Source organism: Carassius auratus, chromosome 19, assembly GCF_003368295.1.
Source record: "Carassius auratus strain Wakin chromosome 19, ASM336829v1, whole genome shotgun sequence".
Taxonomy (NCBI): domain Eukaryota; kingdom Metazoa; phylum Chordata; class Actinopteri; order Cypriniformes; family Cyprinidae; genus Carassius; species Carassius auratus.
In genome coordinates, this window is record NC_039261.1 from 12477623 (window position 1) to 12494136 (window position 16514).

At 36.3% G+C, this 16514-nt stretch overlaps 1 protein-coding gene across 2 annotated transcripts; it reads left to right on the forward strand.

Annotated features, from left to right (window-relative positions):
* Positions 1 to 212: 212 nt before the first annotated feature.
* On the forward strand, positions 213 to 2551 carry otud6b (OTU deubiquitinase 6B). 2 transcript variants are annotated; one of them, XM_026288943.1, is made up of 7 exons: positions 213 to 453; positions 579 to 721; positions 830 to 934; positions 1011 to 1323; positions 1789 to 1850; positions 1945 to 2051; positions 2148 to 2551. In XM_026288943.1, exons 1-7 carry the CDS (start codon positions 384 to 386, stop codon positions 2230 to 2232), a joined length of 885 nt encoding a protein of 294 aa, XP_026144728.1. In that variant the 5' UTR covers positions 213 to 383; the 3' UTR covers positions 2233 to 2551. The 2 variants fall into 2 exon arrangements, with proteins under 2 accessions (XP_026144728.1, XP_026144729.1); XM_026288944.1 differs by having other exon boundaries at positions 1945 to 2017.
* The last annotated feature ends 13963 nt before the right edge of the window (positions 2552 to 16514 follow it).

The following is a 16514-nucleotide window of genomic DNA, read 5'->3' on the forward strand; positions in this document are numbered from 1 at the left end:
CGATTTCAAAATAAATCAGGGCAAAAAATAAGACACTGGTTTTGAGGCGCTGCGTTAATTGCTGGTTTATATTAGTGTGATTTAATGTTTATTATATCACTTTATACCATTCCATTAAAATAACCAGAGAAGAACAGTCTAAGTATCTAAGACTTTTATTTTGACATGTTATTTTACCGGATGTGTTCAGTTTCTGTGTTCCCTTTGAATCCATGCGCTTGACTTGCAGAATAGATCATTTGAACTGAGAATCAATTGATTTTGTATGAGCTGATTCAGTACTTGCAGCGCAATATCTGAAACTGGTGGAAATGAATATTATATGTATTATAAGTCCGTTTTAGCAAACATTTTACTGCTCTGAGTATTTTGTCAGTTTTGACATGGAGGAAGTGGAGACCGCAGAGGAGCTGTTAGCCAAACAGCATCGCAAGGAAAAGAAAGACCTGCAAGGTAAGACAATATGTCTCAGATAAAAATACATCTATAAATATGTATGAGACTATGATTATATAAACGAAACACAAATGTGTAATAGTGCATACTAAATATAGATGTCGTTTTTTTGTGTGTCGTAGCAAAAATACAAATTATGAAAAATGCCGTTCCCAAAAATGACAAGAAGAGGAGGAAACAGCTGACAGAAGACATTGCCAAACTAGAGGCTGAACTCACTCAAAAACATGACAATGAGCTCAAACAACTTCAGGACTCTTCCTCAGTAAGTCTAACTATGATGTTGTTAGATGTCCAAACACACTATCTAGAAACTGTCAAGTAGAGATACATATGAGTGCAGCTCACTTCTACAATCATGGATTGTTCACAGGTGGAGGAGGTTTCAAACGCAATGGATTCCGTCGGTTTGGTAGATGATGAGGAAAAAACGGATTCAAGCAAGCAAACTCGGACATCTAAAGCCCAGAAGAGACGGGTAAGTTCTATTCCATTTTGGTGGCTGTAGTTAAAAGTCTCTTTTAAGGATGCAAAAAAATTCTTGGTGTATTTAGGACAAAAAGGCTGCTCTTGAGAAGGAGCGGGAGAGTCGGATTGCTGAGGCAGAAGTGGAGAACCTCGCAGGCTCCCGTCATCAGGAGGGTCTGAAGCTGAGCCAGAAGCTGATGGAGAGGCAGCTGCAGATCAGAGAGATCTCCTCTGACGGTCACTGCATGTACCGCGCCGTGGAGGATCAGCTGACGGAGCGAGGCGCCCCTCGCAGCCTTAAAGAGCTTCGGGCTCAAACAGCTCAGTATATGAGGAGCCACGCAGATGACTTTCTTCCGTTCCTCACTGACCCCAATTCAGGAGACATGTACACTGCAGGTGAAAGCCATACACTTCAGAATATGATCCAAACAAAAATTATAAATATTACATATTTATAATTATATATTATTAGTTATATATTCCTGTGACGGTAAAGCTGAATTTCAGCAGTCATTACTCCAGTTTCAGTGTCACATGAACCATCAGAAATCACTGATTCTAATATGATGATTTGCTTCTTAAGAATTTTTTATTATTTAAATGTTGAAAACAGTAATAGAATGTTCAGAAGAACAGTGTTTATTTGAAATAGAATGTTTTTTTATCTCATTTTAAATGTCTCTACACTCACTTTTGTTTAAATAAATATTTACTTGCTAAATAAAACTTTTAATTTGTAAAATAAAAATAAAAAAATCTTCCTGATCCCAATGTTTTGAATGGATAAGAGCAGAAGTATATCATTAAGTTTCATGATATGATTGGATTTTATTGTTAACTCTGGATTGGTTTTTCCTTTAGATGAGTTTGAGAAATACTGCAATGATGTTGCAGACACAGCTGCTTGGGGCGGTCAGTTAGAGGTAATAATACCAGACAATAAACCATTTAAAAAAAAAAAAAAGTCATATACATTTTTTTTTATTAACAGTGCTTTTCATATTTTCTCCATGACAGTTAAAAGCCCTTTCACAGGTCCTCCAGCTACCGATAGAAGTCATTCAGGCAGAATCCCCCTCTATTATTATTGGTGAAGAATATGACAAGCCACCAATCACACTCGTGTAAATAACTGAAGATGTTGATTTATTTAAAAATAAGATTTAGTACAAAAAATTTCTGTGCTGCTGTACTAAAACACACTTCACTGTCTCTTTCAGTTACATGCGGCATGCTTATGGACTTGGTGAACACTACAACTCTGTGGAGCCTCTGAAAGACTTGGCAAATGAGGAAGAGGGCTGAGCCATCACTGACACATTAATATATGCATCTGTGCATAATTAGCCTGTAGAAGTGGACCTTCTGGAATTTGATTCCGTTTTGCTAGGATCAGTGGATTCGGTCAGGATGCTCACAGAGGAAGATGAAATAACATGCTGGTGACTTCAACTGCAGTGGACAAGCTTCATGTAACAGTCCATGCTTGCCAGAGTTATTTATAAAGAAATTGTGTTATTTTTGGAAAACTGCATATCAGCAAGTCATTTGCTCTAAGAGGTGCTGGATGTGTCATGCTTATGCCGTTAAATAAAGAAACTAAATAAAGAAACTTAAAATCAATGAAAAGCTTCTGTGTTAAATAGTCATCCACTTTAAAGCAGAAACACATCAGAGGTTAGACTAAACAACAGTTAAAATCATATCACTTCATCATTTTGACAGAGTCTATTCAATGGGTATTCAAGTCATTATTATATAAGAGCAAATTTTCATTTTAAATTCCCAATAATGTAATGTTAAGCTGTTTTTATACAAACCTGTTACTACATGACTTTCCCATTACATAATAATGTAAACAAAGCCATTTAAAAGAGAAAATACATTTTAAGAACTTTTTTTAGCTCCTATTTTGTACACTAATTGAGGAAAGTGTCAAACATCTTGGTTTCTGAGGTTTATTTTATTGAAGTGGGTCAGTAGTTTTGAATGTATTTGCAGAGGGTCTACCAAACCTTGAGCTTCTCAGTTTGAACCACAATAGAATCAAGGTCATTCCTGAAGAAATGAAGAGGTGAGATGACTCAAGACTCTTGATGCTATTTGAAAGCTACAGTTTACCACAGCTTTGCAAATTGTACTTGGCCTGAAACAACCTGACAGAACTACCAGAGGCAAGACAGACTACTATCATCTTACTTTACTCAATTTTTATGCACATTAGTTCATTAAGTGTTTGTTCTTTGCTAAGGGCGCTCTTGGATGCAAAAATGTGAAGATCTTGGATGTAGCTGGAAACTGTTCATCTGTGTTTCCAGTTGGTGTAAGTTAGTTAGACAAACTGCCAGCCATTTCAGCTGTTTATTTAAACGTTTTAGTTATTTACTAATCATTTTGTCAATGTGTATCTATTTATTTATTAAATAAGATGATTATACCGAAACATAATAATATATAGCTGGTTCTAAGTAGACTCTAGTAATGAAAACAAAAATAAATGAAGAAACTTTTTTTTATTCGTTTACGCTTTTATGAGATTGTTTAACAGCAGACTACTCACATAAAATACACTGAAATATCAGTTGTCACTCTATATTTAGATCTGTACTTTAAATTACATGTGCAAAGTAAAAATAATCATGTTTCCTCAGCCGATTGTTCACCCTGAAATAGCACTTATAATATAAGACATGCGAAAAAGATTAAACTTATCAATCAGGTGATAGCAGGCATCATATAGTAGATTTTCTAGCAAAGTTTTGATCATTTTGGTAATTTATATGCCTTAGAAAATTGCGTATCAAAAGGCTTCATAGGATTATTGTTAACTTTTGTTCACTACGTCATTTACTATATATATATATATATATATATATATATATATATATATATATATATATATATATATATATATATATATATATAAAAATATACTATTTAAAAAATCTCTTCAGTTTCTTACATTAGAGGAACGGTTCTTTGAAGGAAACAGTTTAGTTAATTGGCAGGCCTTGCTTTGATCAGGATATTTGATAAAAGTTTAATTGTTTGACAACCAGCTGAATTCCGCTTACATAACAGCTGTTTATCATGCCTCAGGCACACAGACAACATTTGTTATTTGCATCAACAAATGTTAACAGGGTCACAATTTAACTTAATGCCCCTGATTAGTAAATATTAGCCAAAACAACAATGCCAATATGTTACTATTTTTTTCTCTGTGTGATCCACATTGCATGTCAATAAAAGTACGAGAATTTTAGACTCTTCTTTAGTAGCTAATGGGAGTCTGTTCTTTTGTCTTTGAACAGCACATGGGGATGAGAAGCTCTCAGTCTGTTCCAGTCAGAGCTCTGCTTCAACAGAGATGACCATCAGTACTATGGGCCTGTACGATTATATTCCATTTAAAAATGCATTTTTTTTTTTTACCTCCTCACTGATCATGATCATTTTTTACATCTCCGTTCATTATAAAGAATCAATAGTTGATGTTTTTCGATCCACCAGCAGATGGCAACATTTGATCACTGACAATATTTGATCTGGCTGACAGATTGCTATCTGCAAAAGTGAATCTTTCTGTCTTTTCTTTCTTTCTTCCTTTTTTTTTAATGAAATCTAACAATAATGCATAATCCAGTATGCTTATATACTAGACTCAAATGTCATGCACATCTTTAATACTCTACCTTTGCAAAAATTAAAACCAATTTTATATTACAGTGAAATAAAATGATTTATTTAAATCATTTTTAAGTGGACTATAGGACCTCTATTATGCGTAGTCATTATACATTTCCTCAGTGGATTTTAAAAGTCATTTTTAAGTAATCTGAAACACTCCGCCGCAGGCTATGTCCAATTTTGAAATTTTTTCCATTCACATTTCCCCTATTTCTATAGTTCTTAAATGTACTCTTGCCACTAAAATATAATTCCCTACAATAAAAGCACTCCATACCTACCCTCTGTTTGGGCCAATGGCATCTGTTCTAACCTGAGAGGAAACTTCATCTCTGCAAATTAATTTCTCATGCAGGCCTCCTGAGCTCAGAGCAGAGTCTACGAGCTGGGCCTGATGAATAATGCAGCAGGTTTAATTGCAAAGCCAGAAACTAATGACTTTGGACTGGTTAACAGCAGGGGAACCATACATCTCTGCAAACTGAATGAAAAATCAGTTCAGAAAAAAAGAAGGGGGGGAGAAAACGCTAATTGATGAATAATTAAAGCTTGAGCTACAGGGCATAATTGTGACATTTTGTTTCAATCAATTTAGAAGTGCAGGGAAAAGTGCACTTAGGAAACTAATGGCGACTGTGTGGATGTCCACTGAAAAGTGCCACGAGACTCAGTCATTTATTATACAGCCCTCAGTCAAGCTCAGCCATTATTCTAGAGCAGTTGCTTCAATTTCCAAGTGATTGTGCACTTGGCGAGCATTAATGCGCCTCACAAATGGTAGGCCTATATGGACTCCCTGTGAAAGGAGGAGAGTAGATAGTAAACAAGTCTGTTTTGGTCTGATGATGTAACTAAATCACTTTCTTTGAGGTAGAAGCAGAAAGCTGTCAGGAGAGCCGCCCTCTCTGCCTTGATAAAACTGTATTGTATTCAGCAAAATCAATCAACTGAAAGACAAGGTGCTCCATACAGCATTTCCTGAACCATTCCCATGCAAGTATTACGATCACTACCATCTTTATAAATCACCAGGAGTACATAAGGATCTTTTGTATATGCTTTGGCACATTGATGAGCAACATGCACCTTTTGTTGAGTCATGATGTTTAAAAATGTGAACAACTTCTGAAATTTGAATCTACATTTGCTAGACCAGCAATACTATATAAAATATATATAAATGTAAACATTAAGAACCTGAAATCAGCAAAAAATAAATTAAATAATTGATTAAATATATATACATACTATATTTACACACACACACACACACACACACATATATATATAGAGAGAGAGAGGGAGAGATAATTTAGTTTTTTTTGTGCTAATTTCAGGTTTGTATCGTTGGAATGCTTTTAAAAGATTACTTTTTAGCCGTCGCTTTTTAAAATGCTGTTTAGGCAGTAGTGCAAGAGTGATGTTTTCCAAATGCATAGTCATGGCACGAGGCCATAGGTAATCACAGCTATGCTGTTATTCAGAACAGTAATTGAGTGTGATATTGATTTTAAACAACAGTTAAACGAATAAGTTAATTTTAAGTAAAGGTTCTGTCACATCACATTTACCTTTGTTAAGTGAACTGTCAAAGAAAAAAATCCAGTCTTTTCAATACAAATCCACGTGTGAGGGTGAAAAATCCCAGCCAGATTTCGCTACGGGGTCAATCTGGTCATGTTGGCATGCAGAACGCTATTTGGTTTGAAAGTGACATGTGTGAATGGTACACACAACACTACACTATCGACAAAATAAACTGACCTTTACCTCATGTTACCGCTGTTCCTATCTTATGCTTCCTAATGAAAATAGTAGTGTTGATGCATAATAACTAAATAATAAAATTATCCACCCTTAACCTATAGTAAAGGATTAACAAATTCTGTTGCAAATAAGGTCTAATTTAATCATGTCTATCTCCCCAAAAGCAAAGAAAACATATTTCACAAGCATACATGTCCGTCTATATATAGTTTATGCAGTGTATAAAATGAGTTGTATTTGTAGTAGGTGTTATAGCACAATTCATAACACCCCACCCTGGACCGCACTAATTTTCAAACCCTTGTATATTGTATAGTACACACACACACACACACACACACACACACACACACACACACACACACACATATATATATATATATATATATATATATATATATATATATATATATATATATATATACTTATTTTCTTTAATTATTTAGCACCTTATTTAATACATTTTATTGTTATTTGCCATTGTAAAACTGTATTTTTTCCCTTGTAGTTTCTTATTTTGTGTATAAGGCAATGTTCTATGTACAAATTCTTACAAATATACTGACACTTTGTACTGCAGATTGTATTTGAGTGAAACGTTATAGAACTGTTGGACTATATCAGCACTCACTGAACTCAGCCAGTTAGATGCAAGGAAGGGAACTGACTATTTGCAGTATATTTGTTGTGTCACAATGTTTATAGCTCACATTTTACTTAATGATATTCAGCAGTTAATAAGGCAACTGTTACGATAACTAACAAATCTTAATCTCCATTTACAGTGCATAGTGTAAGCTTAAGCTACATAGACACTAGAGGGCTTTTGGTTAATTAGTTTCTGTACATTAACATTTGTGTGTGCATTAGGAAGCACACCAGCCCGAATATTTCTTTGTGTGTCTAATCTGAAACAGCCTGCCTTTGTGGCAGAGCCCAGTGGCAGCCATTACTCAGTGCACTGGAAACAAATGGCGCACCAGTCTCCTCCATCTCTGTAGCAGGATTCTGAACCCCCGAGGACAGCTTTGAGGCTACCAGAGCAGAGTTTACCGCATGATCTGTGGCCTTTGCATTACAGGCAGATCACCGCTCCATTTTAGAGAGAGAGAGAGCATCTGAAATGAAACATGCATTATTCTAGAGAGCAGATGTTGGGGTCCTGGAGCAGCAGGACTGCCTCGGGCACTGTCTGGTGTCAGAGTGTGTGTGCGGATGTGTATATGTGCGTGAGCAGCTCTCCTCTGTCAGACCACTTTGTTATAACAGAGCCCAGCCTTTCCCCTTGTTTTGCTAACCTCGTTTCACACAAACACTCCACTGTTGTTTTCATACATCAACGATGTGGGAATGTCACGACACGTCTGGTGTGCCCGAGCCCCTGTTTGTGGGCATTTGTGCCGCCTGAATAGAGAGAGAGTGTTTGATTGACATTAATAGCAATGCAGAATATCTGTCAGCGGAGAAAATATCACACAGTGGGAGACGCAGTGGAGAACTGAGAGCATTATTCCTGTACACTCTGAACATGTATGCCATATGTTAATTAGGAAGTCTACACTGATATAATTACTGAAAGGGAATATTGCCTATGGTGAGAATAGCTCTTCGCCACCTCATGGGGAACGTAAAGGAAGATAAAGTAGGCGTGCATAAATTTTCATTTACTAGCCTTGAAACGGGAAGAGTAATGTTGGCAAATTCACTCAGGATGATCTATTGGAAAGCCGGAGCGTTATTGCATTTCTTCTTTGTCAGACTATTTAAGCTCCTATCAAGCCCTCACACACAAACATGCGCGCATTAAGAACGCTTCAGTAGCTACGTTAAAGATTAGATCTCTTTAATTGGGTTTCGTTTGACCCATTTCATAGATTTCACCGTAATGCATGACGGCACCACTTATAATGGAAAACAGAGTTTCCCCACTTAGATATTAGCAGTGATAGGTTGCACAATGTATTCAACTGATTTGCCTGCAGTCTGTCACTTCACTATCTATCATATACGCAACATGAATTGTTTATAATATAGCACTTGACATGGCTTTATTGTCACCATGGACTTTGACAGATCAGCCAAACAAGGTTTCATCGCACCATATTGCTGTCATAATCTCTAGCACGCATGTAACCAGAATGAGATTGCTTTGATTGTGCTTTGCCCGAGGCGTCCCTGCTCTTCCCTCCAGTCTCCCGGGTCCATCTTTATACCCCTGAATGTCCTTGAGCGCTGGTAAGAGAATTTGACCCTTTTTAATTATAAGAATATGCACTGAAGGAGTGAAAACACTTTTAGATATTTATCTTTTTTTATGTTCAATTTGTGTAAGCATATTACATCTTGCCTCACTAAAGCGTGGGGGAAAAAGGTTTCTGATTACATTCTGACCACATCATTACTTTTATACAGATATGCCAAATCTCTAGGGAGAACAGGTCTACCCCTCTGAATATGAGTGGTGTGGGTCGATTTTTAGTCGTACAAGCAGACCTGTTATCTTTTGAGTTCAAGTATTAAAATTAGCATCATTGATTGGTGTATTGGCCTGCTTCTGAGAAGGGGAAAAACAGCTACTCAATACCACGCAGTGAACCACTGTCAAGCTACGAAGAGCACTCTCCAATCAGGGAAATCTATTGTCTGGCATCTTATGCTGAATGAGGGCTCTCCTATTGAGCTGCTGGCATGGCACCAAGGCGTTGTCAACATGATGGTTGCACAATCAGTCCGTCACACTTCTTCTATGCACCACTAGGGGGCAATGTGTCTCTCTGGTAAACGTCCCGACGGCAAGCGGGATTGAAAAGCATTGAAGCACAGCCTGTGAAAGCATCTAAATGAGAAAAGCATACACTAAACAAAATGGCTGAGGAGTACTGGAGATGTGCCAAAATGTAACCAGAAAAATATGATTAATCAGGAACACTGAAAATAGGATTGTTTTTAGGCAGTGCTTTAGCCCAAAAAGTATTCAATAGATGGTTTTGACTGAGCATCAAGCTCTGCAGATTGTCATATTTTATTTTATACATAATTGTGCCTAAAATCTAAGCCAGAGCTCAGTCTTTAAAGAAAATGTGGTGTTCATTTGGTGTATTGATATTTTTTCTATAAAAAATTGAGAGAAAAAGGCACATTCAGAAGCATCGCAGCCTTGCAAGGCTTTGTTTTTCTGCCTCGGCAGTACTGTAAGTGTGTGAGACAGAGTGAAGCGCGGTGGCTTTGAGGTGAAGATGAGGCTATACAATCACTGGTCCTCTCCTCATTAGCTGGAGCGCCACAGAAAGACCCTTTCACTCTGGCAGTTTTGGGTCATTCGCCCCTTTTTCCAAGTGTAAAAACACCTTGTGTTGTTAAGAGCAAGAAAACACAGAAGAAGCAAAAAACTTCAAAGAGCAAATAAGCTTTAATCTTGTTTCGTGCTCTTTGAGAGTCTCAGTAGTCACAATAATGACTGTAGACTATCCACAGGGAATTATAAACCTGGGCCTCTTTACTTTTGAGAGGCTTTGTTTTTCTTCTCGGAAAGTTGGTTTTCAAGTTTTGTAATTTGTAACAAACTACAGCGGATGCATTGAAGCAAACAAACCTTTGATGCGCCTTGGTTGAAAGAAAAAGAAATGGGAAAAAAGGTCAGCGAATTCTGTGCAAAGACGCTGGGTTCTCTTCTAAAAGTCCATCATGCTGCTATTTAAAGCAGACATGAAATCAAAATTAAATAAGTTGGTGCATAATTGATCTGTTTAGCAGTGCTTCACTCTGAAATGACATTTCTTTTTGGTAATATCACCTATCACTCTTAAAAATATAGGCAACTAAAGGTGGTGATGCAGTAGAACCATTTTTGTTCATTCAGAATCCTTACAAGTACAATTATTTTCTCAGTATTAAGAATATTTTAAATCTAAAGAACTTTTACACCATAAAGAAACGGAAATGTTCCGTGGATGATAAAGGTTCCTTAAGGAACCGCCAATGCCAATAAAGACGAAGAGTGTAAGGCCAAAACATAATGTTTAACCAATTGCCCCATAGCTATATAGATTTTTTTTAGCTATTTATTTTATTTATTTTATTGACAATAGTAGTGTAGTGGATATTCATGTTAATGTAATAAAATATACAGTGGTATCATAAAATAACCGCTTTATCCTCTGGGAACGTCATGATGTTCTTGAGGGTGAACTTGACCTCCTCAAAGGTGGATGTCAGTGGTGTTTCAGGATGAAGTCCCCCAAGTCAAAGCCAACTACATTTACAAGGCTATATGTATGTAATTATTGGGTACATTTATCCACTCTACAAATCAGATAAAAAAAACAAAAACAAAAAAAAAACAAAAAAAACAAAGCATGACTCTTGAATTCTAAGAATCACTGACAGGAAAGTTTTACTGAACAGCAATTTCAAATGATAAACATAAAATAAAATAAAAAACACAAAATGGCGAATAAGCAAAAATAACAGCAATTATTTTAACGAAGCAATTTTTTTCATTTATATTATTCTTCATATAATCAAATCATTGTCAGTGGACTTTCAAGCATTATGAAGCTACAAAAGCTTTATTCTATCACAAAAATAAAATAAAATGTGTTGCATATGTTGTTGACTTTAATAAAGAAATAGTCCCCCCCCCAAAAAAAAAATAAAAATAAAATTATTATTATTTTTTTTTTTAAACAGGTTTGGGTGAGAACATAGCCCTACATTTGCCATAAGTATTTCCTTTGCTTCTGGAATTCAAGTGCTGTATGTCATTTTTTGCCAGTCAGCATAATGTCTTGACCATCCCAGTGCTGGTGCCTGTGTCTACTGTCTGCATCTCAGAAATATGGGTCTGTTTTTCCCATCATTCCCTGATGGCTCACATGGCCCGAGGATCGTGCTCAATGTGAGAGGCAGCTGACACCAGTACAACCCAGGTTGAGGCATCTGTATGCTGGATTTTTCGGGAACATGCCGCGCCTGTGGCATTCTACCTCCACCAGTTCAACATCTGTTTCATATGGAGGGACAGGAGCAACGTCCTTGAGGAACATGTCCGCTGTATGCATTAATCTCTCTCTCTCCCGCTCTCTATTTCAGTAATGCTCCACCACAGCATCAGTCATTGCCCTGTCATATGTTACATTTACCCTATCACATCGCCATATGTCTGGCTCATATGTGCGCACATGATTAGACTTAAGAGGAAAACAGGATTTTGACATTACGCACAGCCCAGAGTCATATTAAAGGACCCATTATTCACCAGTTTCTCTCACTGTACACTAGGTCACGCAAGGTCACAGATTTTCAACCACAACCGTTATGTTTTTGATTTCAATAATGCAGCATTTGGGAGGCTGAGTTTGCTCCAGCAGGTGTGTTTGTGGAAGGGAAAGCGCTCCGATCGCTGGTGACGGGCGGCACTGCAGCCGTATGTGCTGGAACACAGCCAGCCTAATTGGAGCACCTGGCTTAAGTCAACCCTCTCAACTCACCCATTAATGCTACTGCTCTGGTAATGCAAGGAACATTTCCAAAATGAGACGATGAAGACTGTGACCCATTGAGACTGATATTCAGACTGTCTAGTTAGGAACTAGTAGAGGATAGAAACTCCTGTGAGATGAGCTTGATCTTGAATTAGCTGATTATTTTTGATATTAAAGAGAGTTGATCGTTCCACATTTCTCACATAAGAATAGACTAAGACGGGAACTTTTTTTCAATACTTATTCATCTTTTTGACACTTAATTTCTCATTTATAAACAGATGGCAGATCAAGCTGTGTCAAGCTTATGTCACTCACATGAGTTCCATGATTTTAATATTTTAATATTTTTTTTTTGTAGTATTATGTCCTCAGCAGTGCAGGGTTGGGCTTTATTTAAGTTGTTTTGAAGTTAAATTGATAAAACCATAACAACTATTACCTATATAATAATATGCCAATATACATAATACAAAATAAATAAATGCATCCTGTCAATGTACAGTAAAAGTATACTATATGAGAGTCACATGGTAACACTTTAGTGTAGGGCCCAATTCTCACTATTAACTTTCTTGTTAGCATGCCTAATATTAACATTTTGGCTGTTTATTAGTGCTTACAAAGCACATATTCTGCATGACCATATTCTACATCTAATACCTAAACTTAACTACTAACTATTAAGCAAATTAGGAATTTATTGAGGCAAAAGTCTTAGTTAATGGTTTGTTAATGGTGAGAAATGGAAATTAAAGTGTGCATTTGTTATGTTAGATTATTTATTAGTGTCTTGATGTTTGCTCTGTGATTAAAGAAGGTTATTATTTCAGATATTTTAAGATAATCTAAAAATTCTAAAACAAATACAAATGTAGGAAAAATCATGTAAAAACAGAATTATTATTTTTTTTTTTACCCCACAGACAAATTAGTTTTTCATGTTTTAAGCAAACTGCACAAAAATTTGTTAAATATTTAAAATGGGGTAATAAAGACTAAATTCAAGATATATTAGGTATTCATATGTTATAAAACATTGTTTAATAAACTAAATGAAAAATAAATAAAACTTTTTTATTATTAACCATTGATTTAACTATTTATATTGTTATTATTATTGAATTATTATATTATATTATTTATTTATTTATTTATTTATTTATTTATTTGAATTGTTTGAAACATCGAAAATACATTTTGGTCCAAAAATGGCAAAAACGACGACTTTATTCAGCATTGTCTTCTCTTCCGTGTCTGTTGTGAGAGAGAGTTCAAATCAAAACAGTCTGGATATCCGGTTCGCCAACAAATCATTCAGTTCACCAAATCGAACTGAATGATTTTGAACGGTTCGCATCTGCAATACGCATTAATCCACAAATTACTTAAGATGTTAACTTTTTTAATGTGGCTGACACTCCCTCTGAGTTCAAACAAACCAATATCCCGGAGTAATGCATGCACTCAAACAGTACACTGACTGAACTGCTGTGAAGATGAACACCGAGCCGAGCCAGATAACGAACAATAGACTGACTCGTTCACGAGTGAAGAACCGGTTGCATCGGTGTTCGGATTACCAGTAGTTCTTTCGGACAGATCGATCGGTTTACCGTTTCTTTTGCACTCGGCGTAATGGCGTCATTTGCGATGATTACCCTTGATTCAAGCCTTCGGTTTACCCGCTCCCATCATAACACTAGCACAGAATCAGTTCAGTTCAGACGGACGCGTCTGACAGAAATGGTTCTTGACTCATGAACGAGTCAATGTTTTGTTCGTTATCTGGCTCAGCTCGATGTTCATCTTCAGTTCTCTCACAGCAGTTCAGTCAATGTACTGTTTGAGTGCATGCATTACTCCGGGATATTGGTTTGTTTGGAGTGTCAGCCACATTAAAAAAGTTAACATCTTAAGTCATTTGTGGATTAATGCGTATTGGAGATGCGAACCATTTAAAACGATTCAGTTCGATTTGGTGAACTGGATGATTCGTTCGCGAACCGGATATCCAGACTGCTTTGTTTTGAACTCTCTCTCACAACAGACATGGAAGAGAAGACAATGCTGAATAAAGTCGTCGTTTTTGCTATTTTTGGACCAAAATGTATTTTCAATGCTTCAAAAAATTCCAATGGACCCTCTGATGTCACATGGACTACTTTGATGATGTTTTTCTTACCTTTCTGGACATGGACAGTAGACCGTACACACAGCTTCAATGGAGGGACTGAGAGCTCTCGGACTAAATCTAAAATATCTTAAACTGTGTTCCGAAGATAAACGGGTTTGGAACAGCATAAGGGTGAGTTATTAATGACATCATTTTCATTTTTGGGTGAACTAACCCTTTAAACGAATGTTCCTTCTTCCTGTATTCCCAGGTTTCTCTTAACAGACTGGTTTAGCATGACGGCTCTATACAGCTGTCTAGAAGTGCCAGCTTGATGTGTGTCATGCAAATGATCAGCGGAAAGGAAAAATCAGCACGAGAAAATTCCAGCATGTTCCATCCTTGATGCATTCAAGCCAGTCAAAGAGGCAGAAACCTCCTCGGCTCATCTGAATAAATCACTCTTACTGAGACAGACAAAAGACCATCTGTAAATATTTATCTGGAATCTATATAATTAAACTGGGGCAAATGTGTTATGTCAAATGTGTCAGGTCCTTCGCACCGCTGAATAATACAGTGGAACAGCTTGGTCAAACATTTGTTTTAGATCTGGGTGGCATCAGTCATCGTAGATGGATGGCTGGGACAGAGGGTGAGGAAATCACACTGCTGAGCCCAGCGACTCACTGCTGGAGGGAAGCGCAGGCTATGAAAAACAAAGATGTATAATACTGAAGAAATTATAGAGGGTAGTAAATCTCTGCATGATTAAGGCAAGCATGACATTGAATGTGAGGGTGCAGCTACGAGCCGCCCGAGGGAAGAGGTTTAGTTGGCACGTAGGCTCATTTACATGGGCTACTGTCACACATTTATCTTGTATCCGCAGGGCAAAAGCTGAATACAGCTGCAGACCTGCACTGCCTACAGGTTCTGTGTGCTAAGTATGCCACAGAATGTTGTTCTGTGTACCTCTGTGAATCTGCATCCCTTCTTCATGAACTGGCATGCAGCTTTTGATCTGGTAAAATATACGAACGATTAGAGAATTTTTTTACATACTTTTTTGTACCAATTTTCTGACCTTAAAGTCACAATGGGCATCCTGAGTTTGAATCCTGGCTCTTTCCTGATCCCACATCCCTCTCTCTCTCCCAGATTGCTTCTTGTCAACTAAACTGTCCTGGCACAAAGAAAATAAATAAAAAATTATATATATATATATATATATATATATATATATATATATATATATATATATATATATATATATATATATATAGATGAATAAGATCTATACAATAAAATCTATAACATGTATTTAGAAAATAATACTGTGAATTTTCATTTTATGGCAACATTAAGTATTATTATTATTATTATTATTATTATTATTATTATTATTATTTTAACCATTTGAAAATTTTCAACCAATATGGCAAAAAAGTGAGAAATTAAATTTGAATGTTCCCATAATTTCATCCAAAAGCCATATGTAGGAGCCAGCTTGGCTCTTTTATCTGTATATTTCAGTTTGTTCTATTGTTTTCTATTTCTTTTATTTGTTGATTTAGTTTTTGTTATTGGTTCTATATATATATATATATATTTTTCATATTTAATACAGACGAGTTTTACAAAATATTCTATATCAAAGCCTAAAACTAAAAGTTTATGGCCATTTGTATTTGATTATTTTAGTTCAGTTTGGAATCATGTAACCACATTTTATTCATCTATCCATCTATTTTTTTATTTATTATTATTTCGGTTCAAAATTTGTATTTATTTCCATTTTAGTTAATTATATCACTGCTTATATGCAACCACCTGGTAATCATCCTGTGCGAACCGCATAAACCACTTAGACTAGTCTGAAATGTTAGTCATCAAATTTTTCTTTTCTTTAAGACTGGTCACAACCTTTTGAATTCAGTTACATAAAATGGTTTAATTTGAATCCAAGAAGTAAGAGATATTACCACTTGGTTAACTGCTAGTTATTCAAACTATTTCTGAAGACACACTCTTACCATTGTGATTAAGTTTATGCAAATGGCCCCAGCATCCCTAAGCAACTACAGAACCTCACAATGTCCAGCAAGTGCAGAAATTTATTTTCTAAACATCAAGAAAAATCTTAGCATTCACATAGCAATGCCCTGGAAACCACTTTAAGATTGTTCCAGTTAGTTCTGCACCAGTACGGCTCACATTTCCATTAGAAAATATAAAAATCGAGTATTTTTGCCCCTGTGAGGGTTTGGAGGATGAGAGCATCTATTAATGCGTGTGAAGGTGAAGATGAAAGAGCTGTGGCATGCGAGACAGGATCTGTCTCACGAGGGGTTAGAGGTGTCATCTCTGCCACTGGATTGATCAGAACGAGTGCGAATAGGGCGACACTGTACCAATCCTGACAAGACTTGCTCATATGCTCTTCATGATCTTGCAGCTGGAATTAATAATTTTTTCTCTCTCTTTTTTTCTTGAGAGAGCCCAGAGCTCAGATGCATATTTCAGTGTGA

Coding starts and splice junctions, on each gene's coding strand:
- otud6b (XM_026288943.1), top strand. CDS start 384: ATGGAGGAAGTGGAGACCGCAGAGGAGCTGTTAGCCAAACAGCATCGC. Junction 454..578: donor GGAAAAGAAAGACCTGCAAG/GTAAGACAATAT, acceptor TGTGTGTCGTAG/CAAAAATACAAATTATGAAA. Junction 935..1,010: donor CTAAAGCCCAGAAGAGACGG/GTAAGTTCTATT, acceptor TGGTGTATTTAG/GACAAAAAGGCTGCTCTTGA.